This window comes from Mustela lutreola, chromosome 2, assembly GCF_030435805.1.
Source record: "Mustela lutreola isolate mMusLut2 chromosome 2, mMusLut2.pri, whole genome shotgun sequence".
Taxonomy (NCBI): domain Eukaryota; kingdom Metazoa; phylum Chordata; class Mammalia; order Carnivora; family Mustelidae; genus Mustela; species Mustela lutreola.
In genome coordinates, this window is record NC_081291.1 from 65694763 (window position 1) to 65720826 (window position 26064).

Genomic DNA, 26064 nt, shown 5'->3' on the forward strand with positions numbered 1-26064 from the left:
AGGTCCTGGGATCGAGTCCCACGTCGGGCTCTCTGCTCAGCGGGGAGCCTGCTTCCTCCTCTCTCTCTCTGCCTACTTGTGATCTCTCTGTCAAATGAATAAATAAAATCTTTAAAAAAAAAAAAAAACAGCTCTGAATGTCTGTGAATTGCCTCCGGAGGCACCCAACCCCTCTGAACTCTTCTGAAATCGGCTGGAATGTGTAGAGTGGCTCTGAAAGGGTCCCCTAAAATCGGTACTGGAGGCCTGTTCTTCATCTTAGCCATCAACTCCATCAACTCAAGGGCTCAAAAGACAGAGTGATACTTCTAAGAGTCAGAAACTGCCTACTTTGTCAAGTAATCACCACCTCTATCAACAGTATCTGCTGAGACTGCAGCTTTGGGTCAGGCAATGCTGTGCGAGGTACAAAGTGACGATAAGACAGATTCCTTTGCCCTGCAGGAACCTACACTTTACCTAGGGAGCCAGGACATGCACTTGTAACAAAAATAACCAGGTTACACCTGAAGAAGTTACCATTTTTAGACTGTAGTGAGGAATTAGCTTGTTGTTGTTCAAACATACTCTTGGGGGTTAGAACACCGTAGGTAGAAGTATTCTCAAAATATGAACCACTGTCTCGATGCAAACCTATCAAAGACGTTTCATAAACCATTCTTTATGTCAACTTGAATTCAAGAAATTTTTTTCAAACACCTTACTTGTGACAGTGTTATTTGAGGCAGTCAGTGCTGTTAAAGTATTCACATCCCAAAGGAATATTTGTCTGTCCAACCCAGCCGAAGCTACCAGTTCTTTATCCTTGGCATATGCTAAGGCCTTTACATAATCCTGTAACAGAACACACATACAATGATCTACTAGATCAGTAAGGAAAGGAGCCACATAAAGTAGTGAGATCTCAGTATTATACGAGAGACACTGAAAATTACATTTGTTGTTTTACCTTATGTGTCCTTAGTGTTGACATGCAAAATCCCTTATGTGCATTCCACACTTTCACTGTCGTATCAGAAGAAGCAGATATTACTAGAAGAGGCAAAGAATAAACAAACCTGAGTAGTAAGACTTTTCACCATTTTAAAGACTTAAAATAATGCAACATACTTGGAAACCAATGTACACACACACACACCAAAAAGCTCCTCCTAGAACCTACTGTATTTTGTCTCAAATATTTATTTATTTATTTATTAAGATTTTGTTTTTATTTGAGAGAGACAGAGAGCACGAACAGGGGGAGGGACAGAGGGAGAAGCAGACTTTCTGCTGAGTGGGAATCCTGACACGGGGCTTAATCCCAGGACCCTGGGATCATGACCTGAGCTGACGGCAGATGCTTAACCACCCAGTCCCCCTCAAATATTTTTTAAACGAGGCAGGGAAACCTTTTTTTAATGTTCCACTTGAAGGAGCAACTAATCTGATTGAGAAAAATTTCTCTAACACAGACTGCAAAACCAAGAAATGGATTGTACCATAACATGAACAAAAGACACATTAATAAGGCTAAAAGAATACATATTGCTATCAGTCTATTTATATATAATCCAAATGCAGGAAAAATTAATCTACAGTGCTCAGAAGACAGGAAAGCAGTTAGCTTTGGGCATAAGGGAGTGATTAAAAGGACAGTCCAAGGGAGCTTCTGGTAATCTGTATGTAGACATGGGTGTTCACCCATAAACTTACGAAGCTGGGTTCTCAAGGTGTGTGTGCTTTTCTGTATATATGTCAAATTTCAATTAAAAAGTACAAAAAAAATGAAAAGCATATCAAATTGAATAAAAAACTTCTAGAAGCCCAATAATCCGAAGAAGTACTTACATGTTTTCCCATTACAACAAAGTACAATGTCGTTTACCCAATCAGTATGGTGTTCCATAGATGCTATATATGGATCTTGCTAAAATTAAAAGAAAAATTGTTAAGAAAATCATTAGTTTACTTTAGAGGATGAAATATATTACAATTTATATGTATGTTTACTTTCTTCAATTAATGTGACACATTGCTCTCAGGTCTTAAAACTGACAAGTGAATTCAGAGTAGAATGAATGAATGAATTTACTTAAGAGAGAGAATGCACACTGAGCTGAGCAGATGGGAAAGGGCAGGCTCCATTGCATAGTGCAGAGCCCAGTGCAGGGCTTGATCTCACAACCCTGAGATCATGATCTGAGCCCAAATCAAACAGTCCCCATGTTTAACTGACTAAGCCACTCAGGTGCCCTCAGGGTAGAATTTCATCAAACATTTGGTGCTTCCATGTAACAGACGTAAACTGAGGTTTTGTTTCAGAAATTTCATTACTGAAGAAAGCCTAGGTTTCTAAAACAAATGCTTAATTCTTACGCCTTAAGTTAGCAAAAGCAACAAGATCTGGGCGAGACACTGCATATGACACAGAGTGCTGCAGGCAGGGGTTTCCTAGGAAGGATAGCATGTGAGCAGATCTTCAGGCTGGAGGGATTTGGATTGGGGGTGGCAATGGCTCAGAGCAGACCCAGAAACGATCAGGCGGCCGACAAGAATACTGAGAAGCCCAGCCTGACTGTAGAGGGAGATGAATATTTTCGCTCTTAAACTCCTACTAAGGTTTTTACCTTCCGAATTAAATGTTTTCCTCATGATATCTATAGCAGTTCAGAGAAGAACCAGAAGCCCAAAGTTAAAGGAGTATTACCTGTGCCACTGTTTCAATTCAGTAACTTGAGATTCTTCCATTCTTCTCTCTTGGCTTAAATACCAGGAGAGGCCTTTTTAAAGCATTTAGTTACATCCTATACCAAACACAGGCAAGTTCAAGACTCTTCAAGGGTGAAAAGAACAGCTCTCTACAGATTTATTTGAGAAATGATGCTACACAGGCTTATCATGAAATGAAGACTGGAAAAAAGATTTCTAAGGGCAGGACAGGTAGCTTGCTAGATTCTCTGAGGCTTAAGTTCTTGCGACTATTTTCCTTAATGTATTTGAAATACTATCAATTTCCAGGAAAGTGATATTCCAATTCAAACATGAGTTCTAACAAGTATTTCAAAGCCACAGTATTCTTAGTTTCTTTCTTTTTTTTTTTTTAATTTTTTATTTTTTTATAAACATGTATTTTTATCCCCAGGGGTACAGGTCTGTGAATCGCCAGGTTTACACACATCACAGCACTCACCAAAGCACATACCCTCCCCAATGTCCATAATCCCACCCCCTCTTCTCGCAACCCCCCTCCCCCAGCAACCCTCAGTTTGTTTTGTAAGATTAAGAGTCACTTATGGTTTGTCTCCCTCCCAATCCCATCTTGTTTCATTGATTCTTCTCCTACCCACTTAAGCCCCCATGTTGCATCACGACTTCCTCATATCAGGGAGATCATATGATAGTTGTCTTTCTCTGCTTATTTCGCTAAGCATGATACGCTCTAGTTCCATCCATGTTGTCACAAATGGCAAGATTTCATTTCTTTTGATGGCTGCATAGTATTCCATTGTGTATATATACCACCTCTTCTTGATCCATTCATCTGTTGATGGACATCTAGGTTCTTTCCATAGTTTGGCTATTGTGGACATTGCTGCTATAAACATTCCGGTGCACGGGCCCCTTTGGATCACTACGTTTGTATCTTTAGGGTAAATACCCAGTAGTGCAATTGCTGGGTCATAGGGCAATTCTATTTTCAACATTTTGAAGAACCTCCATGCTGTTTTCCAGAGTGGCTGCACCAGCTTGCATTCCCACCAAGAGTGTAGGAGGGTTCCCCTTTCTCCGCATCCTCGCCAGCATCTTTCATTTCCTGACTTGTTGATTTTAGCCATTCTGACTGGTGTGAGGTGATATCTCATTGTGGTTTTGATTTGTATTTCCCTGATGCTGAGTGATATGGAGCACTTTTTCATGTGTCTGTTGACCATGTGGATGTCTTCTTTGCAGAAATGTCTGTTCATGTCCTCTGCCCATATCTTGATTGGATTATTTGTTCTTTGGGTGTTGAGTTTGCTAAGTTCTTTATAGATTTTGGACACTAGTCCTTTATCTGATATGTCGTTTGCAAATATCTTCTCCCATTCTGTCAGTTGTCTTTTGATTTTGTTAACTGTTTCCTTTGCTGTGCAAAAGCTTTTGATCTTGATGAAATCCCAATAGTTCATTTTTGCCCTTGCTTCCCTTGCCTTTGGCGATGTTCCTAGGAAGATGTTGCTGCGGCTGAGGTCGAAGAGGTTGCTGCCTGTGTTCTCCTCAAGGATTTTGATGGATTCCTTTCGCACATTGAGGTCCTTCATCCATTTAGAGTCTACTTTTGTGTGTGGTATAAGGAAATGGTCCAATTTCATTTTTCTGCATGTGGCTGTCCAATTTTCCCAGCACCATTTATTGAAGAGACTGTCTTTTTTCCATTGGACATTCTTTCCTGCTTTGTCGAAGATTAGTTGACCATAGAGTTGAGGGTCTATTTCTGGGCTCTCTATTCTGTTCCATTGATCTATGTGTCTGTTTTTGTGCCAGTACCATGCTGTCTTGATGATGACAGCTTTGTAATAGAGCTTGAAGTCCGGAATTGTGATGCCACCAACTTTGGCTTTCTTTCTCAATATCCCTTTGGCTATTCGAGGTCTTTTCTGGTTCCATATAAATTTTAGAATTATTTGTTCCATTTCTTTGAAAAAGATGGATGGTACTTTGATAGGAATTGCATTAAATGTGTATACTGCTTTAGGTAGCATAGACATTTTCACAATATTTATTCTTCCAATCCAGGAGCATGGAACTTTTTTCCATTTCTTTGTGTCTTCCTCAATTTCTTTCATGAGTACTTTATAGTTTTCTGAGTATAGATTCTGTGCCTCTTTGGTTAGGTTTATTCCTAGGTATCTTATGGTTTGGGATGCAATTGTAAATGGGATTGACTCCTTAATTTCTCTTTCTTCTGTCTTGTTGTTGGTGTAGAGAAATGCAACTGATTTCTGTGCATTGATTTTATATCCTGACACTTTACTGAATTCCTGTACAAGTTCTAGCAGTTTTGGAGTGGAGTCTTTTGGGTTTTCCACATATAGTATCATATCATCTGCGAAGAGTGATAATTTGACTTCTTCTTTGCCGATTTGGATGCCCTTAATTTCCTTTTGTTGTCTGATTGCTGAGGCTAGTACTATGTTGAATAGCAGTGGTGATAATGGACATCCCTGCCGTGTTCCTGACCTTAGCAGAAAAGCTTTCAGTTTTTCTCCATTGAGAATGATATTTGCGGTGGGTTTTTCATAGATGGCTTTGATGATATTGAGGTATGTGCCTTCTATCCCTACACTTTGAAGAGTTTTGATCAGGAAGGGATGCTGTACTTTGTCAAATGCTTTTTCAGCATCTATTGAGAGTATCATATGGTTCTTGTTCTTTCTTTTATTGATGTGTTGTATCACATTGACTGATTTGCGGATGTTGAGCCAACCTTGCAGCCCTGGAATAAATCCCACTTGGTTGTGGTGAATAATCCTTTTAATGTACTGTTGAATCCTATTGGTTAGTATTTTGGTGAGAATTTTCGCATCTGTGTTCATCAAGGATATTGGTCTATAGCTCTCTTTTTTGATGGGATCCTTGTCTGGTTTTGGGATCAAGGTGATGCTGGTCTCATAAAATGAGTTTGGAAGTTTTCCTTCCATTTCTATTTTTTGGAACAGTTTCAGGAGAATAGGAATTAGTTCTTCTTAAATGTTTGGTAGAATTCCCCCGGGAAGCCGTCTGGCCCTGGGCTTTTGTTTGTTTGGAGATTTTTAATGACTGTTTCAATGTCCTTACTGGTTATGGGTCTGTTCAGGCTTTCTATTTATTCCTGGCTCAGTTGTGGTAGTTTATATGTTTCTAGGAATGCATCCATTTCTTCCAGATTGTCAAATTTGTTGGCGTAGAGTTGCTCATAGTATGTTCTTATAATAGTTTGTATTTCTTTGGTGTTAGTTGTGATCTCTCCTCTTTCATTCATGATTTTATTTATTTGGGTCCTTTCTCTTTTCTTTTTGATAAGTCAGGCCAGGGGTTTATCAATTTTATTAATTCTTTCAAAGAACCAGCTCCTAATTTCATTGATTTGCTCTATTGTCTTTTTGGTTTCTATTTCATTGATTTCTGCTCTGATCTTTATGATTTCTATTCTCCTGCTGGGCTTAGGGTTTTTTTCTTGTTCTTTCTCCAGCTCCTTTATGTGTAGCGTTAGGTTGTGTACCTGAGACCTTTTTATTTCTTGAGGAAGGCTTGTACCGCTATATATTTTCCTGTCAGGACTGCCTTTGTTGTGTCCCACAGATTTTGAACTGTTGTATTTTCATTATCATTTGTTTCCATGATTTTTTTCAATTCTTCTTTAATTTCCCGGTTGACCCATTCATTCTTTAGAAGGATGCTGTTTAGTCTCCATGTATTTGGGTTCTTTCCAAACTTCCTCTTGTGGTTGAGTTCTAGCTTCAGAGCATTGTGGTCTGAAAATATGCAGGGAATGATCCCAATCTTTTGATACCGGTTGAGTCCTGATTTAGGACCAAGGATGTGATCTATTCTGGAGAATGTTCCATGTGCACTAGAGAAGAATGTGTATTCTGTTGCTTTGGGATGAAATGTTCTGAATATATCTGTGATGTCCATCTGGTCCAGTGTGTCGTTTAAGGCCTTTATTTCCTTGCTGATCTTTTGCTTGGATCATCTGTCCATTTCAGTGAGGGGAGTGTTAAAGTCCCCTACTATTATTGTATTATTGTTGATGTATTTCTTTGATTTTGTTATTAATTGGTTTATATAGTTGGCTGCTTCCACGTTGAGGGCATAGATATTTAAAATTGTTAGATCTTCTTGTTGGACAGACCCTTTGAGTATGATATAGTGTCCTTCCTCATCTCTTATTATAGTCTTTGGCTTAAAATCTAATTGATCTGATATAAGGATTGCCACTCCTGCTTTCTTTTGATGTCCATTAGCATGGTAAATTCTTTTCCACCCCCTCACTTTAAATCTGGAGGTGTCTTCGGGCTTAAAATGAGTTTCTTGGAGGCAACATGTAGATGGGTTTTGTTTTTTTATCCATTCTGATACCCTGTGTCTTTTGATTGGGGCATTTAGTCCATTAACATTCAGGGTAACTATTGAGAGATATGAATTTAGTGCCATTGTATTGCCTGTAAGGTGACTGTTACTGTATATGGTCTCTGTTCCTTACTGATCTACCACTTGTAGGCTCTCTCTTTGCTTAGAGGACCCCTTTCAATATTTCCTGTAGAGCTGGTTTGGTGTTTGCAAATTCTTTCAGTTTTTGTTTGTCCTGGAAGCTTTTAATCTCTCCTTCTATTTTCAATGATAGCCTAGCTGGATATCGTATTCTTGGCTGCATGTTTTTCTCGTTTAGTGCTCTGAAAATATCATGCCAGCTCTTTCTGGCCTGCCAGGTCTCTGTGGATAAGTCAGCTACCAATCTAATATTTTTACCATTGTATGTTACAGACCTCTTTTCCCGGGCTGCTTTCAGGATTTTCTCTTTGTCACTAAGACTTGTAAATTTTACTATATGGTGACGGGGTGTGGGCCTATTCTTATTGATTTTGAGGGGCATTCTCTAAACCTCCTGAATTTTGATGCTCATTCCCTTTGCCATATTGAGGAAATTCTCCCCAATAATTCTCTCCAGTATACCTTCTGCTCCCCTCTCTCTTTCTTCTTCTTCTGGAATCCCAATTATTCTAATGTTGTTTCGTCTTATGGTGTCACTTATCTCTCCAATTCTCCCCTCGTGGTCCAGTAGCTGTTTGTCCCTCTTTTGCTCAGCTTCTTTATTCTCTGTCATTTGGTCTTCTATATCACTAATTCTTTCTTCTGCCTCATTTATCCTAGCAGTGAGAGCCTCCATTTTTGATTGCACTTTTTTGATTTCAACTTGGTTAGATTTTAGTTCTTTTATTTCTCCAGAAAGGCCTTTTATATCTCCCGAGAGGGTTTCTCTAATATCTTCCATGCCTTTTTCGAGCCTGGCTAGAACCTTGAGAATTGTCATTGTGAATTCTAGATCTGACATATTACCAATGTCTGTATTGATTAGGTCCCTAGCCTTCGGTACTGCCTCTTGTTCTTTTTTTTGTGGTGAATTTTTCCGCCTTGTCATTTTGTCCAGATAAGAGTATATGAAAGAGCAAGTAAAATACTAAAAGTGTGGCAACAACCCCAAGAAAATATGGTTTAACCAAATCAGAAGAGATCCCAAATCGTGAGGGGGGAGAAAGGGGATAAAAAGAGGTTCAAAAAGTAAGAAAGAAAAAAAAAAAAGGAAAAAGAAAAAAAAAGAAAAGAATTTAAAAAAGGAAAACGAATAAAGAAGAATATAAAAAGGAAAAAATATATATATTAGATAAACTAGTTAAAAAACGTTAGAAAAAGGTAAGTTTAAAAAAAATTTTAGCAGAAGAAGAGAAAAATGAAAAAAAAAATTAAATTAACTGCAAGACTAAAAAAAAAATCACAGGGAAAAAAAAAAAAAAGAAAAGAAAAATTACAGGGAGAAAGCCATGAGTTCTGTGCTTTGCTTTCTCCTCCTCTGGAATTCTGCTGCTCTCCTTGGTATTGAAACCGCACTTCTTCGTAGGTGAACTTGGTCTTGGCTGGATTTCTTGTTTGATCTTCTGGGGGAGGGGCCTGGTGTAGTGATTCTCAAGTGTCTTTGCCCCAGGCGGAATTGCACCACCCTTACCAGGGGCCAGGCTGAGTATTCTGCTAGGGTTTGCTTTCAGGAGCTTTTGTTCCCTGAGCGCTTTCCGTAGAGTTCCGGAGGATGGGAATACAAATGGCGGCCTCCTGGTCTCCGGCCCGGAGGAGCCGAGAGCCTGGGGCCCCACTCCTCAGTGCACCCTCAGAGAACAGCGCCCAGTTACTCCCGTCTGCCTGATCTCCGGCCGCGCTCCGAGGTCTCCGAGCCTGCGACCGGTTCAAGGTAACACCGAGCTGCGAGCTTACTGTCGGCTCTGTCTCTGTAGCCGGCATTCCAGTTCCAATTCGCGCAAGCTCTGCAACACTCAGACACCCCCGATCCTTCTGTGACCCTGCGGGACCTGAGGCCACGCTGACCCCGTGTGGGCTTCGCCCCGGTTTAGCCTCTGGAGCGATGTCCCTCAGCGGAACAGACTTTTAAAAGTCCTGATTTTGCTCCTCCGTTGCTCCGCCGCTTGCCGGGAGCCGGCCCCTCTCCCCGGGGTCTATCTTCCCGTCACTTTGGATTCACTTCTCCGCCAGTCCTACCTTTCAGAAAGTGATTATTTTTCTGTTTCCAGAATTGCTGTTCTTCTCTTCGATCTGCCGATGGATTTGCAGGTGTTTGCAATCTTTAGATAAGCTATCTAGCTGATCTCCGGCTAGCTGAAGTAGTCTCAGCCTGCTACTTCTCCGCCATCTTGACTCCTCCCCCATATTCTTAGTTTCTGATACTTGGCCACCACTATTTCCACTGGCTAAAAAATTTAAAGCCGACTGGACCGAAGTCCATCTGAAGAAACATTATCCAGCAACTGTGCGGAGTAATGGCTCTTTTTCAGACTGAACATCAGACGTCCACAGATTGTTAGAAAGACACAGGCTTTTAAAACTACAAGGTCAAGCACCAGGGTTCTGAAGTTAGACTGGGATCTAATTCTGTCACCTACCAGCTATTTAACCATGGGTTTCTCTGAGCCCGTCTTCTCATCCATGAAAATGAATCATACCAGCTGCCTTGAAGGGCTGTTGTGAGAAAACCACACTGGAGAGGAAAGGGCTCAGAGTATATCTGGTACATGCCTAGGAGCTCAGTAAATGCTCTTTCTCCTTCCCTGAATCTTCCTTCCTATTCATTCATAATACAGGCATTCAAAGAAAATATAAAAAGAGTGCCTTTCCATTTGACTGGGGATTAATTTTTTACATAGATTGAAGTCCTTTCCCTGTTTAAGAAATCTCTTGAAGAAGTTGACCATGTTGTCTTTGTATTTTTATATCAACCTTTTATTATCTAATAAGGCCCTAAGGATTTTTTTGGCATCCTAATCACTTTTAAAGAAAGAAATCAAAAGTTCCAGATTAATTATAAATGTAAAAAAAGCATATCCAACTTTTTCTTTTTTTTTTTTAAAGCACTGTAAAGGGCTGCCAAGAACCTTTTGGGGAACATACTTAAAACCGGAAAATAAATTGCTCAAAGTAATCCTCCTACCAAACCAATCTTTGTTGCTTTGTACCAGAGAGCTCTTATCACATACCTAGTTTACAGGGTCCCCACTTTAGCTAAAGCAGTTTTGAATATTCCTCTAGGGGTGTTTTCTCAGAGGCTTACAGAATTCTGGTTGCAGCGTACCAAAGTCACTGCTCAGAGATTAAATGTGAAACTGTGAAAGGTGCCATATCAGACAGACTGACGTTTACTGAGTACAGATTTAAAATGTAAAACGCACTCCCTGCCTTACCTTGTGCTGATTGACACTCCATATTCTTATGATTGAGTCTCGGCCGGCCGTGAAAAGTCTGTTCAGTGCTGGATCCAGCTGCAGGGCATTGACTCCATTTCTGTTGTACTTCTCCACTTCATCTCGAATAACATAGGATACCTGATAAATACGTCCAGATTTGCTTTTTATGAAGTCACCAGACATGCAATAATAAAACGCAGTCTACTAGTTGCCAATGTGAAATCCAAAATCCCATGTTTTCCAATAAAAAACTTATTTTTCAACCCTATAAAAATGTCATTTTATTCTGTAGAGACTGAAATACTGAGAAGTGGATAAGAATGACATTCATAATAGCCTAGTCCAGGACTAGTAGGTATAAACCTAACTTACTACAACTGCTTCCTAACCAGACTCCTCCCCACTCTTGGCTGTCTTGAATCCATTTTCCACAAAACAGCTGGGCCATTTTTTACTAATGTAAACTAGAATGTATCTTACCTCTGCTCTAAACCTCTTTAGCTACTTACTCTCAACTCAGGATTTGATCTGAACTCCTTGACTGGCCTCTTCTCCTGTCACTCATCTTTGCACCATTCTGGCACACTGTGCCTCCAGACCATCGCACTCACTGGTTCCTCTGTGTGGAAGCTCTTCCTCCCCACTCATTTGCAGTCTTTACATGTATTTAAATGATGCTTCCTCAAAAAGGCCTCAACCGACCTGCTACACAAAATGAAGTTTTGTGTTCCTGTAATATGCTAAACGTTTCCTTCAATGCGTTTTCCTCTACTTTGCTGTTGGTAACCTGTCTGCTCTGCTCCATGTGAAAACCCAAGAGAATCAACCAAAAGCAATTATAAGCAATAAAAAGGCAGCCCAAAGCAAAATGTTTCTTTCTTTCTTTTCTTTTTTTTTTTTTTTTAAGATTTTATTTATTCAATGGAGAGAGACAGAGATAGTGAGCAAGAAAGAACAAGCAGGGGAAGAGGGAGAGGGAGAAGATGACCCTCGGCTGAGCAGGGAGTCCAACTTGGGGCTCAATCCCAGGACCCTGGATCATGATGTGAGCCAAAGGGAGAAACTTAACCCACTGAGCCACCTAGGTGCCTGAAGGCAAATGTATCTAATCTAACAAAGTAACTAGTTAAGAAAAAACTTGGGGGGGGGGGGATGATATGACTTACAATGAGAACAAGAATAAGTACTAAAAAACATATTTTGTGAGGAAGATACATAATCAACAGCACAAGGTACAAAAAAGAACAATTTGAATAAAGGAGATGTGCCATATTATAGCACAAGAGATTCAAAATTAATAATTCTTTCCTAAATTTGTGAATTTAATCCAACTTTGGTTAGAATCCTACCAGATTTTCTAGAAGCCGACAAAACACATACAGTACACTGTCTAGAAAATACCCACTCATTTTTTAAAAACAAAAGGATAGTCTTTAAAGATCTTAAAAGGTAAAGCTATGAGAATTACAATGGAGTAAAAGGATTACTAGAATAAAACAAAATTTGGACATGTATTTTCCTATTGCAAATTCTTAATTTTGATATAAACGTAGTGTTTCAAATCAATGAAGGCACGAGAACCTCTTTAATAAATTGTCTAGGAGTATCTAGTGATTCCACTGGGAAAAGTTATATCCTTTCTCTAAATCTTAAACCAAAATGAAACTGCATATGAACTAAAGATCGAAATTTAACAATTTAATCATAAAAATACTTTAAAAAGACAGGCAAATAAGTACAATCTCTACATAAAGAAGGTTCTGCTGATATGACAAGAAATGGTAATCTTTTCAAAGAAAAAGACCAATGCTGCTCTGACCAACACAAGTCAAAACCTTCCATACATATACAACTGCTCAAGCAGCATTATTCACAACAGCCAAGAAGTGGAAACAACTCAGATGCCCACCAACTGATGAAAAGATAGACAAAATGTGGTATATCTGTGCAATGGAATCTTATTCAGCCAAAAAAGCAGTGAAGTACTGACAGAGGCTCAAACACTGACAGAATCTTAAAAACATCATGCTAAGTTAAAGAGACCAGTTACAAAAGGCCACCTATTTTAGGAGTCTATTTCCACGAAATGTCCAGAAAAGGTAAATCTACAGAAAGAGAAAGTGCACTAGTGGTTGCCAGGGACTTGGAGGACAGAAAATGGGGGTGAATACTAATGGATATAAGGTTTCTTTCTGGGGTGACAAAAGGCTCTGAATAAGGTGATCAATGTGCAACACTATGAATTTACAAAGGAACCCTGGATCCTATACTTCAACAGGGTGAGTTCACAAATTTTATCTCAATAATGCTGTTGTTATTTAGAGGGGAAAAACCAAAACCAAACCAAACTCTGAATGCCAAAAAAATAAGATGAGCAAGGTAAAAAGGCAAACATCTAACTGGGAAAATAATGAAATATATATGAAAGACAAACGTTTACTCTTGAGAACCTACAGAGTCCATACAAAACAATAAGAAGTCATCAAACTCTCTAACAGACAGAAGAATATAGATCATGAAGAGGATACTTTTTCAAAAGAAAAGAAAATGCCAACAAACACATAAATAAAGAACAAAAAGGGCCAGGGCTTTATGCACAAAACCTAAACTGTTGTTTTTGACCTAGTCTTTTGGGTACAAGTAACTGTAATAGATATTTACTCAAATCAGCTTAAATTAAAAAGAGCGAGAAAGAGAGGGTATTTAACATAAAGATACAAGGGCCCAAGGGCAGGAAATATGGTCATGACTATAAAAATATTTAAAAATATGACATTTTAAAAAATAAAATCATGACACTTCTCTGCTGCAATCTTCCAAAGGTTTTTCACAGCATTAAGAGTCCAAACTCCTCACATGCTTTGGATCCTGCATCTTCACACTCACTTCAAACTCATTCCCCTCGGCTTCTTTCATGAGAGTTACCCCAAACTCTGTTCTGTTCCTCAAACACATCAAGCCCACCCATACCAGGGCTTCAGTATGAACTGTTCCCTGTGCCAAGAACATCCCCCATCTCTATAAACCCCCAAGGAATACCCTCCCCCGGCTTTTATCTGGTCTGGCTCATCCTGGCCCTTCAGATCTTAGCAGAAAAGTCACCTCTTCTGAAAGGCATCCCCTGATCTCCTTCCTCCATCACTTACCCTATTTATTTCTTGCATGGTTCTTACCACTCTCTGTATTTCTCTTTTTTTGTTGTATCTTCTCCTTTAGAATAAAAGCTTCAAGAGGGTAAGGAACTTGTCAGCCTTGTGCCTTCTATCACTGTACCTCATTATAGTGTCTGGCACATAAAAGACACAATAAATATTGTTGCATGAATCAGACACTGGAAAGCCATCAGAACCAAGACAGCTTGTTCTCCCTTTCTGCCCTTCTTCAGTGCTTTCCTCTACTTTAATTTCAACTCCCTGTCATTGCAGCACCATGTTAGATATTAGAGCAAAGGCCCAGATCACCCCGCTTTACCCAGAAATCTCTCAGAAACACACATCCCCTCACTCTGGCCCAGGCTACCTGCCCTCTCTGTCCGCTGGCACAGCTGGCACCTTGGATGCTTTCCTTTACTGCTCTTCTAGGGTAGGCTGGGTTCAAGCCATTGTTTCCTGAGTTACAATGTCTCCTTTCTTCTGTCTTCACTCTCCAGTTTTGCTGAAGCCCATTCCCAGCACCTTAAGAAACTAACACAGTAAAAGCTGCATGGGAGGTGATTTTAGTCCTTACAAGCCTAAAAAGGTCTTTACCTCTACATTTGATTTGGCAGGGTGAAGAAGTCCATGTAGAAAAACCCCTCTTGCTTCTGGAAGCCCCGGCTCCAACTTCCAATCCAGCATGCAGCATTGTTACTGAATTCAACGGCATTCTGTTTCATTTCATTCTAAAGTGATCTCATTTTCATTGTTACCTGTACTGCCACCTGCCCACTCTCCTCACTCCTAAGTGTTTAGGATCTTCTCTATTTTTTTGCTGCTTTACTTATTTATTTTTTGGTCCTTTTATCAATTTTGCCATGCACTAAGAAAGCCCTTTCAATCTACAAGATTGTGGCACTTCAGCTCTCGAAAACTTTCTTGTATGATGTCACTAATAATCTGGTTTCTCTGCTCCTTCTCAAACCCCCATTGATCAGATGCTGGAACTTCCAAAATGATCCTACATCTTTTATGCATTCTATATTATGGATCTTTGTCCTTTTGTTTACTTTTGTAAGACTTCCTTTATTATTTTTTAACTGTTATGAATTTTTTTTAGTAAATTTTAGTATGATGGACAAAACAACAATAGTATCTTCAAAAAGGAAATAACTAGATAAATTATCCATTCTAAGTGGTCATCAAAGAATGAAAATGAGGGGTGCCTGGGTGGTTCAGTTGGCTGGGCACCTGCCTTCGGCTCAGGTCATGATCCCAGTGTCCTGGGATCCACCACTATGTCGGGCTCCCTGCTCAGCCAGGGGCCTGCTTCTCCCTCTCCCTCTGCTGCAACCCCTGCTTGTGTCGTCTCTCATGTGCATGCTCTTTCAAATAAATAAAATCTTCAAAAAAAAAAAATGAATTGTATATGCTGGTATATTCTAAGACATATCACATTAAGAACTTAGTTTGAGAGAGAGAGAGCGCACAAGGGTGGGGGGAGGGGCAGAGGGAAAGGAAGAGAGAGAATCCCAAGCAGGTTCTACACCCAGCCTGGAGCCCAGTGAGGGGTCTGATCTCACAACCCTGAGATTATGACCTGAGCTGAAATCAAAAGCTGGACACTTACCCGACTGAGCCAACCTGGTGCCCCTAAAAACGTATTGTTAAAGAAAAAAAAACTGGGGCACCTGGGGGCGCCTGGGTGGCTCAGTAGGTTAAAGCCTCTGCCTTAGGCTCAGGTTATGATCCCAGGGTCCTGGGATTGAGCCCCGCATTGGGCTCTCTGCTCAGTGGGGAGCCTGCTTCCCTCTTTTTCTCTCTGCCTGCCTCTCTGCCTCCTTGTGATCTCTGTCAGATAAATACATAAAATCTTTAAAAAAAAAATTGGGGCACCTGGGAGGTTCAGTCAGTTAAGTATCTGCCTTCCACTCAGGTCATAATCCCAGGGTCTTGGGATCAAGCCCCGCACTGGGATCCCTGCTTGGCAGGGGAGTCTGCTTTTCCCTCTTCCTCTGTGTCCTCTCTCACTCTCTCCCTCAAATAAGTAAATAAAATAAAATAAATGGCTGTAGATAAAAGAAAAACAGGATGCAGTTCTTTCAACAAATATTGATGAAGCATCCACCAGTGTCTAGGCTCAATTCTAAACACTAAGGATTTTGTGAGTGAGCATAGAAGGCTTCCTGGAGCTTTCAATCTTTTATTTATTTTTTAAGACATTTCTTTATTTGAGACAGAGAGACAGAGAGACAGGGAGAGTGTGCACATGAGCAGGGTGGAGGAGCAGAAGGAGAGGGAGAAGCAGCCTCCTAATTAAGCTGGGAGCCTGACACGTGGCTTGATCCTAAGACCCTTTAGATCATGACCTCAGCTGAAGGCAGACCCTTAACCAACTGAGCCACCCAGGTAGCCCTGGAGCTTTCATTCTAGCGTGGAAAGAATATAAGAGAAGTCATAGCAAGTTAAGTGAAATCTGCTGCCACTCCCCACCTCCCCCAACCCCACCCCAAGATGTAGGTAAGCTTTGAAGGCAGAAGAGATGGAAGAAAAGGAAAAAGAAAAGCAGAAGGTGCTGGAGATGGTAGTAATGAATGAGTGAGCAAAGTCCTGGAAAAACCTTATTTAGACAGTCAAGGGTATAGGCAAATGCAGAGATGAAGAGTCATATCTGACCATTTAAAATTGCTTAAAAAGTGGGGGCATGGGGAAGAGCAGAGGGTACTTTAAGAGCTCTGCAAGGGATGGGAAGCCAGACCTTTGGTAGGAGCTATGCATTTTAGAAGAAACATGTAAAGGGACGAACAAGGAAAAGAATATGGTAGTGCCCCAGCAGCAATTATCCAGTTAGGTTACACTCTTAAGTATTTGTAACTGGCTTAGTAAGCACTGTTTGATTAATTTCTCCAACAATTATCTGGGACCCAAAATAAAGAAATCAGATAATGGGGACGATCCACTAAATTTCATGTGATCTGTCTCTGCATTTCAAGTTTAAATAGCCCTGAATTATTGGTAATATGCAGGAGGGTAGCGGCAATCAGGAGAAAAACTATCCTTGATTAATTTCATGATAATCAGATTAGTTTTCTGCTGCTGACATAATAAATTACCACAAATTTAGTGGCTTCAAACAACTCCCATTTATTATTTCACAATTCTGAAGGTCAGAAGTCCATACTGAGCTAGGGTGGGTCCTCTGCTCTCACAAGGCCAATATGGACAAGAGTTGACTGGTGGGTCTGTGTTCCTTCTCAGAGGCTCTAGGAGAGTTGGCCTCCAAGCTCATTCAAGCCGTATGTTTCCTTGCTGGCTGTTTAAGAGAAGTTGAAGGTCCTGTTTCCTTGCTGGCTGTCAGCCAGGGGTCCATCTTTGCTCCTATAGGCTGCATGCAGTCATTCTCCTACTTTCTTTGTGCCCTCTCCTACAGAGGGTCCCTTTAGTGACTCAAATCTCTCTGACTTCTGTGTCCACTGTGAGAATACACTCTGCATTTAAGAGTTCACATGATTAAATTGGGTCTACTGGGATAATCCAGGATAATCCCCCATTAAGGTCGGTAACCTTAATTACATCTGTGAAGTTCTTTTTATCATGCAATATAACATATTCACAACTTCCAAGGAATAGGCATGGGCATTTGCTGGGGGGCAGGGGGAATTCTGCCAATCACAGTGGCAATTTTTTATATGAAAACAAATATGCTATATCACGGAATAAGTACAAAATTCACAAACTTTTTAAGCAAACAAGGGATACTTCAAAGCATTTCAGGCTTGGGGTGCCTGGGTAGTTCAATCCGTTAAGCAGCTGCCTTGGGCTCAGTCATGATCCTAGAGTCGTAGGAGTGAGCCTGGGATCAAGCCCCCATTGGGCCCCCTGCTCAGCTGGGAGCCTGCTTCTCCCTCTCCCTCTGCCTGTCTGCCCCCCCGCGCCCCCCCCCCCCCCGCTTATTTGCGTTCTCTCTCTGCCAAATAAATAAATAAACACCTTAAAAGACAAATAAAGCATTTCAGGCTCACAAAAGAAGATTTTGGGCTATTTCTCCAGCCTGCTCCACCCCCTACTCTCCAACAGTGTGCCCTGACTTACCCCCACTTGGATGTCTAACAGGCATCTTAAATGTGGCATTGTCCAAACCAACACTCCTCTCCAAACTAGCTTTTCCTGTAGTCTCTCTCACTGATGGGCATTAATGGCAACTCCGTTCTTTCAGTCACTCAGGCCAAAAACCTTGGCGCCAGCACTACTTCAGTTTGTCTCATCTCATATCCTGTCAGTGAGTCTAGTCTTCCAAAATGTAACTTCTTCTCACCACCCTTCATGGAGCACTATTATCTGGATTTCTTAAATAGTTACTGTCCCCCTGCTCTGCCCTTGCTCATCTTCATTTTGTTCTAAATACAGCAGCCAGGCTGGTCCTATTAAAACATGCATATATTGTATATATTCCTCTGCTCCAAGTTCACCAATTGCTTTCCATCTCATTCAAGAGCAAAAGCCAAAGCCCTTCCTATGACCTATAGGGCTCTAAAAGATCTGGCTCTCTGATTTCATCTCCTGCTCCTCTTTCCTCACTGACTCCATACTAGCCACAAAGGATTCATTAGCATTCCACAAATAAGCCAGGTACATTCCCAATCAGGACTTTTACATCTGATGTTCTCACTGGAATGTTCTTCCAGATGGCAATCATGGCAATCTCATTTCCTTCAGATCCTTACTCAAGAGTCAACTTCTCAGCAAATCCTTTTCTGGCCACCACACTTAAAATTTCACTTCCCCCTCCTGCTGCTGCTTATCACTAACCATTTTTTAACATTTAAAGCTTATTTTCATCCAACATTATATTACAAAAATTTCAAAGTTGAAAGAGTTACATGGAAATGTCTGTATACCCACATCTATTCTACAATTAACACTGTATTTGTTTATCTCATACCCATCCAACCACTTGATCTATTACTTTCAATGCCTTTCAAAATAAGTTGCACATCAATACCACTTCCCCCTAAATACTTCAACTTGTATATCATCATCTAAAGTTCATTATTTATTTGTGGCTTTTTTAAAAAACAGCTTTCTTTTAAGGTAAAATTTACATATAATGAAAAGTAGAAATCTTATGTGTATACAGATACTTCTAACAAATGTATGGATCTGTTTAATACAAACCCCTACCCAAGACATAAAGAACATTATTACCACCCTAAAATGTGTCCTCCTCTGCTTCCCAACCTCTACACCCCATTCCTAGGCAACCTAGATCTGACTTTTTTCAAAACAGATTAATTCTGTCTATTCTATAACATTCTATAAGTGGAATCACACAGTTTTTTAGTGTAAGGCTACTTCCAGGTATCAGGTTAAATCAGACTAAATCTGGCCAAGAAAAATTAGCCAGATAGCAGTAATTCCCACATCTGTTTTCCCTGTTCAATTCTGTGGCCCATTACTTCCTTCTTGTACCTAGTTTCAAGAGTGCCAATTTTCAAAACTATTCTAAAAAGCACTCTTGCAGATAAAAATAGGACATCTTCTAGCGTGACTTGTAGTCAGGGCGTGTTGGTAAAACTCCTCTAGGGGTTAGTAAAAAACTACCCATGGTCCTAATCCGGGCTAAAGCCTGTTTCTGTAAACAAACTTTTTATTGGAACACAGCCACATCTATTCATCTAGGTGTTGTCTATGGCTGCTTTCACATTATAATGGCAGAGTTGAGTAGTTATAATGCAGTAAAATGGCCTGCAAGGCCTAAAATACTTACCATCTGACCCCTTAGAGAAAAAGTTTACTGACCTCTGTTCCAATGGCTGTCACATTGTTATAATTTGTTCTACTACCCATCCTACATAAAAAGTAATTCATCTTGGACATACAGCTAATTTGTAAAGGTCTTTCCTTGAGAAGTCAGGATTTGGCATCACTTTACTTCCTTTAAAAAAAAAGTCTCAAAGATTAAACAACCAAACCAAAACTGGGACTCAAAATCAAAAATAAAGACCCACACTGAGTTCTGAATAAATCTGGAATAACTAAATATTTGGCAGAGAAAAAAGGTAAGTACTGATAGAAGAAACCTTTGTTGGCTGCCTCTCCATGCATTCCCCATTTCTTCTCCTCAAGGCAAGCAAATCCTAGAAGAAAATTTACAGGACCTACTTAAGAGACTGTAGCCTTGAACACTGTGTGAAAGGACAGAAGAACTGGGATGGGACAGCCCATTCCTGCCCCCTCACCCCCCTCCAATAGAGTGAAGGCTTAGAGCTGGGATTTGGGGAATGGAAAAGAACTCAGCAGCAGCGCAATGGTAAAGCTGACATTACAACATTTCTTAGGTTAGAGTCAAGATTTGCATGAAACCAGCATTACCTCTTGATATTTCATTTACCTGAGCCAACACATGTCTTTTATTATGTGAGCCTGGTTAAGTTGGATTTGGGGGTCATTTCCAAGGAAAAGAATCCTGTATGTATATACTTAAAACATCACTGGATACTAGGGCATGGTTGCTGCTCCTGAATAGGATGAGCACTGATAACCTCATTTCAAGAATTCTGAAGCAAATGAGGGAAGAGTCCATTGTGATGGAGAGAGAGAGAGAGGGAGAGGGAGGAAGTGGGAGAGTGAGAGAAAAAGAGTTTGAATCAACCAATAGACTCTAGTTGTCAGAAAATAATAACAGTAAGGGACCACCAGGGAATGAAAATACTTGCTTGGTACCTTGATTATCAGGAAAAAATCTGCATCATATATCTGAATTCATACATTTGACTGTCTGATCATGTTTCTGCCAATCACAAATCCACCCTCCCCCTCATACTCACCTTCAGGCTGCTTAGAAGTCGAAGATGGTAGGACATGTGTTCATTCTTCATTATGTCTATAATTAATAAGCAGTAATGTTTGGACCCCTCTCCACTGGTTATTTATCAGTATTATAAGTCTCAAGGGTTCTTTTTGGCCTACAACTTAATAATGAAGCTCAGGGCTACTGCCTCTTGCTACAAGACAGCCAAGAAGCAAAAATCTTTAGGTAGGCATATACACTTTTTCCAAAATGGAGAGATTTTATTCATAAAAACAAAAATTTTGTAAAAAGCTCGAAAATATATATTAACATATATTCCCATTTCCTGTCTTATCCATAATCACATAACCTAATACTAGAGATAATCACTGTTAATAGCCTTTCAGACATTTAAAACACATTATTTCCTTTGTGGAAATGGGACTATGTTATGTTGACTTGCTTTTCTGACTTCTGGACATCTTTCCTTTTTAATAATATGGATCAAGCTTATCTTTTTAACAACTGCAAATTAATCCACTAGGTAAGTGTATTTATCTGCTAAGTGACTACTGATGGACATTGAGTTTTTTCACAATAACAGCATTCTTAAAATAAACACTCTTGCACAACTAGAGAAAGCTGTTTTTTTAAGAATTAAACTTTTTAAAAAATTAAACTATTTAAAATTTTAAAAATTAATTTAAATTGATTAATTAAAGAGCCAGAGAAACATGAGCCAGGGTAGGAGCACTGGGAGAGAGAGGGAGGGAAGGAGGGAGAGAGAGAGAGATAAAGAGGGAGGGAGAGAGAAAGAGAGAGAGAGAGAAAGAGGGAGGGAGAGAAGCAGATTCCCGGAGCCCCGAAGCAAGGCTCAATCCCAGGACCCTGGGATCCTGATCTGAGCAGACACTTAAACCAACTGAGCCACCCAGCCGCCCCTCATTTGCACTTTTGTAAAACAATTTTTTAGATTTGGAATTGCTGGGTCAATGGGAATGTTATTTAAAATTTTGCCAAACAGCAGGACACTGAACAACAAATACTATGATTTTGTTCAGAATTTAAAAATAATCAAGTAAATTGGGTACACATGCACAAAGAGATATAGAACACTGGTTTTCAACCTCCCACGAACATTTCAAAGTATCTAGTTAATTTTGGTTGTCAACACTGGAGGGATGCTAACATCTAGTAGACAGAAGCCAAGATAATGCAAACAACTTATAATGCATAGGACCGCCCCCCACCCCCAGTAAAGAATAAAGAATCATGCAGCCCAACATGCCAAAAGTGCTCAGAGAATAGTTTGAAAAACACTGCCAAAAACAAAAGTTCTCCCTCACAATGAGATACAATCTCTGTAGCTTCTCACATTGGTTCTATATCTTGGGGACAAATTCTGAAAGCAACTAACAAGATTCACTAAATCTTCTCTTCAGCAGGCTAATCTTCCTTCTTTTGAGCTCTTTATAGGAAATAGTTTCAGGTTACTTCACCAATCTGACTGCTAGACCTATCAAGAACAAGATAAATAAGTGCTGAACCCCAAACTGTAGTTTTGTATTATGACCGGCAAAGAATGAATTATCTCCCTCATTCAGCATGCGATGACTCACATTCAGCTTATTAAAAGACTCAATTTTTCCACACACATTGTGGCGAATTTTTATTTCTTCATCTTATACTTTTAAATGGCCTTTTACATTTAAATGCAAGAAACAGATGCCTGATTAACTCGCCTCACTACCCTAAGAAGTGTACCACTCTAGTGTCTAGAACACAATTAAGACAATTTTGAGTTACATTTTAGTCCACAGCACACATTTTCACCCACCTAGCTTGAATGCTGGGGTTACTTAAATCCTGTTACTGATGCACTTAAAAATCACCTAACAAGGTAAGTTATTTTAGATTCTCATTAATTTCACTCAATTCAGAGACATCACTCAGAGACATCTAGTGAATACTCAGGTCATTGTAGTGAATCAATGAGACAAATAAAACAAGTAAGTGAACTGCCCAGAAGACAATGGCCTACAGCGACTGCTGGAGTTACCTTCCTAAAGGATCACTTTGTCCTATTTACCTATTAAACAATCGCTTTCAATCTGCAGAACTACATATAACGTAGTTCATAAAGAGATCTTGGGTATTACTTATGTCCCATACTGTCTCAATTTTTTGCACATCTTTAGGACTAAATTAAGTGCTCAGTAAACGTTTAATGAGTAAGCGCAGAAACCGTCACTCCTATATACAATATACCTGTAGTCAAACACTTGCCATAGGGCCTTCTACTCCTTGTACAGCTGAAAATAATAGAGAGCGGTAACTCTTAATTGTACCCAAAATAAGAGTGCATTCACGAAGGCATAAAGAACACACGAAAGGGTCAGATAACTCTTTAACCCTGAATAATAAATCATTAGAAACGGGAAAAAAAAATTGAGGATGCACTATGAAGATGAAGAAATGAAGAAAAATGTAATTTCCCACTAACACCTGCACACTTCCACGTCGTTTCCACCTGAGCAGAAACAAAGCTTCCGCAAAAACAAAAACATAAAAAGGCAGAGGGCTCCCAAGTGCAGAATCCTCCCCAGAAACCCCTCAGGGTCATCTGCGCCCCGCTGCCCCGCCACGCCCCCGCACAGGCCTATTCCGCAGCCGCCCGCCGAGGAAGTGCCCGCAGGCCTCGGCTCAGACAGGATAGGGCAAAGCGTTTTGATGAAAAGCAAGGGAAGAGGGAGCCAGGTGGGTGGGAAACAAGCCCTTCCAGATCCAGCAAGCCCAAGCCTACGAGACAGCTAGAGTCTTACAGGGCTGAGCTCCAAACCGCGCACCCCAGAGTCCCGGGACTGGGCCAGGAGGGCCCAGTCAACCGCCCCCCGCCCCTTCCTCAAGCCGTTAGCGCCGCGGCCCCACCCCTCGCCGCCGGCCGCGCCCTGTCCCGCTCGCCCCAAGCCGCTACCCTGAACGACCGCGGCCCGAGGCATCTCCTTGCTGCAGGTGGGCTCGGGGCCGCAGGCCACACCCTGGAGGTCGAGGAGCGGGACTCCCATACCTGCACTTTCCTCCGCCCTGCCGTGTTCTGCCGGTGATGGGCCGCCATCTTGCATGTTGACACTCCTACGTCACTTCCGGAAGTATCTCGGGCAGGGCGGATGTCCCGCCCCTTCCTCTTTAGCCAAGGGCAGGTGGTGAAGCCGAGGTAGTGCTTCTCTAGCTCTGGCTAATGCTGTTTGTTTTTCTGGGCAGTGGCTCTCTGGTGAGGTTAAAGCATCTAAAAACCGTTGTGTGCGTATAGTGCTGGCAGACAGAGAGCTGCTTTTTGAACCGAAGGAGCAATCCAACTCCAGCTCTGGGCCTTAAACCATGATTTGGGCTGCTCTCTGGGCGGCCACCTCCAGAGGTCCAAGCAGGCATAACGAAGAGGCCCAAAGAATGAGTACTGAACATGGGAGGTTTCGACAGACACCCCCATACCGCCCCAACTTTCCTCAGCAGCCAAGGGAACGGACCTATTTGCCATGAAGAACCTAAAAATGGAGAATTATAAATTGGCTTTGAAGGAGGAGAAATTAAAGGTCGGCAAAGAAGGTGGCCCATAACTTCAGGAGGAGCAAAGTTTCTAGTTAAATAAGACATAAAAAGATGGTATAGGAAGATGGACATTAAAATTGTTTCTAGAGACACCTTTCTAAATGAATCCTGAAGGAGTTGGGGCTCACTCTTGTATCTGGTTTAAATCATCTCTTATACTGGAACAGTTAGATCTTCTGGATGAAAGTTCGACCTGAGGACGCTTTCCTGGCACGAATTTAGGTGCTGAGGATGGTCAGACTCCTTGTGAAAGTGAGTTCTAAAGAACTGCACTGTCCCGTACTGAGCACTTGAAATGAAGCTAGTTCAAACCAAGATACAATGAAACTAAAATACCCACCAAATTTCAAAGACAGGATAAATAAAAGAATGTAAAATATTCCATCAATTTTTTTATATCTATCTCACATTGAAACGGTGTCTTGGAAATACGGGTTAAGTAAAATAGTAAAATTAATTCTTTTCAGTTCTTATAATGTGACTGATAGTATATTTGAAGTTATATGTAGCTCACATATTTCTGTTGCGTAGTTCTATTATAGAACGATGCTTAGGAAAGTTTTTGTCTAGACAAATGCCTTTTTAAATTAATAAAGAAATGTGAATTTAAGGAGTAGGAATTGATAACAGAAAGCTTCTTAAGCAAAACTGGCAGTGATAACTTGGAGATAAATTACATATGCTGCATTTTAGTACAGACACATACATTCATTTATTTATGTGTTCATTCAGCAAAATATTATTTAGCACTGTTAAGTGCCAGGCAATATATTAGGTGCTGGAGATCCAGTGGTGAGTGCTCATAATCCTGACATTCTTAGAGTCCCAGGGTAAGGCAGAAATTTAATTAAACACGTAAATAAATACGGAGTTAATTATAATGAAGAAAAATAGTTAAAAGACAGGAAAGAATCCCTGAGTCAAGACGTGAGGATGGAGTTAACTTGACAAGGAGAGGATACAGTCCAAACAAAAGTCTTGTGGCGGGAGAGAGCATGGAATATTCCAAGAATTGAGGACCAATGCTTTGAGTTCAGAGAACAAGAGGATGGAAAAGGCAGAGGTTATACCCAGCAGGGTCTTTTAGAGCAATAGCAAGCTGTTGAAGGAGTTTAAACAGAGGAGGAAGGGAAATGATCTACATTTTTTTCTTCCAAATGTTTAAGTTTTAGTTAGTTATGATCTGCATTTTTGAAGAATGATTCAACAAATGTCCTTTGGGTACCCATGATGTGCCAGGCATTGCTCAGGTTTGTTGCTCTCGACGATATGGTGGTAACCTGCCAGAAATGCCTTGTAAGATTGTTGGGTCCCACTTTGCACCTGAAGAACACTGAAGTCATGACATCCTTTTAATGTGCAGAGTGTCCAGCAGTATGTCTAGAAGTTCACTTTTCCTGAAAGGAGAATTGGCCTTGGGTAATAATTCATAGTACAAAGCTAATTGTTTTGCCCAGTGGTCAATGACATTGGAAAGAGCAAGACTGGAGAACTGGTGACAAGGAATATTTGGGAGGGGATATGCTAATGGACCTAGCAGAATGAATCTTATGAATCAAATAGATGAAATGAACTGCTTTATGGAGGAAACTTCGCCTCCTTTTCCTTTTCCAGGCTCAGTGCTTACTCAATGGAATCATGAATGAAATGGAAATGATATCAGGACTGGAGCTATGCCTGGGATCACCAAACCACTGTTGAGTGTTCAGGTTGCCAGCAGCATTGACCATTTCTGAGTTGGTGAGATATGCCCTGCTCCAGGAGGACCAGCCAGCCACTCAGAGGCAAGTCAATTCCTTTGACCCAACCCAGTCAATGAGAGAGAATAGTTATTTTCCTCTCTGAAATTGCTTACTCTAGATTTAAATTTGCTTTCCTGCTTCCTGTGCTGCTGTCAGTACCACCATCTGGGGATTTATTGAATATTTTGTACATAGTCATTGCATCTGACACCATGTAGCTTCTGACCAAAAAACTCACCCTGTAATGAAAGAAGTGATGCAGTGGGTTACTGCCCATAGAGTTCATTGGTCTAATTGTATCGTGTGTCACCAAGAAGCACATG

The 26064-nt window shown here is 40.6% G+C and overlaps 1 protein-coding gene across 6 annotated transcripts in view; it reads right to left on the reverse strand.

The window, feature by feature from the left end:
* Positions 1–23541, reverse strand: part of WDR48 (WD repeat domain 48) — a 52804-nt gene extending 29263 nt beyond the window's left edge. For 2 of the 6 annotated variants that reach the window (XM_059162032.1, XM_059162031.1), the window contains exons 1-7: positions 23461–23534; positions 20431–20486; positions 19684–19740; positions 10467–10607; positions 1831–1909; positions 950–1032; positions 705–834 (exon numbers count right to left, since the gene is read on the reverse strand). In XM_059162032.1, the coding sequence (XP_059018015.1) occupies positions 705–834; positions 950–1032; positions 1831–1909; positions 10467–10607; positions 19684–19740; positions 20431–20486; positions 23461–23515 (601 nt within the window). In that variant the 5' untranslated portion in view covers positions 23516–23534. Of the gene's footprint in view, positions 1–704; positions 835–949; positions 1033–1830; positions 1910–10466; positions 10608–14215; positions 14318–19683; positions 19741–20430; positions 20487–23460 lie in introns of those variants that run through there. The other 4 variants (XM_059162036.1, XM_059162034.1, XM_059162037.1 and 1 more) reach the window with 4 other exon arrangements.
* Between the last annotated feature and the right edge of the window lie 2523 nt (positions 23542–26064).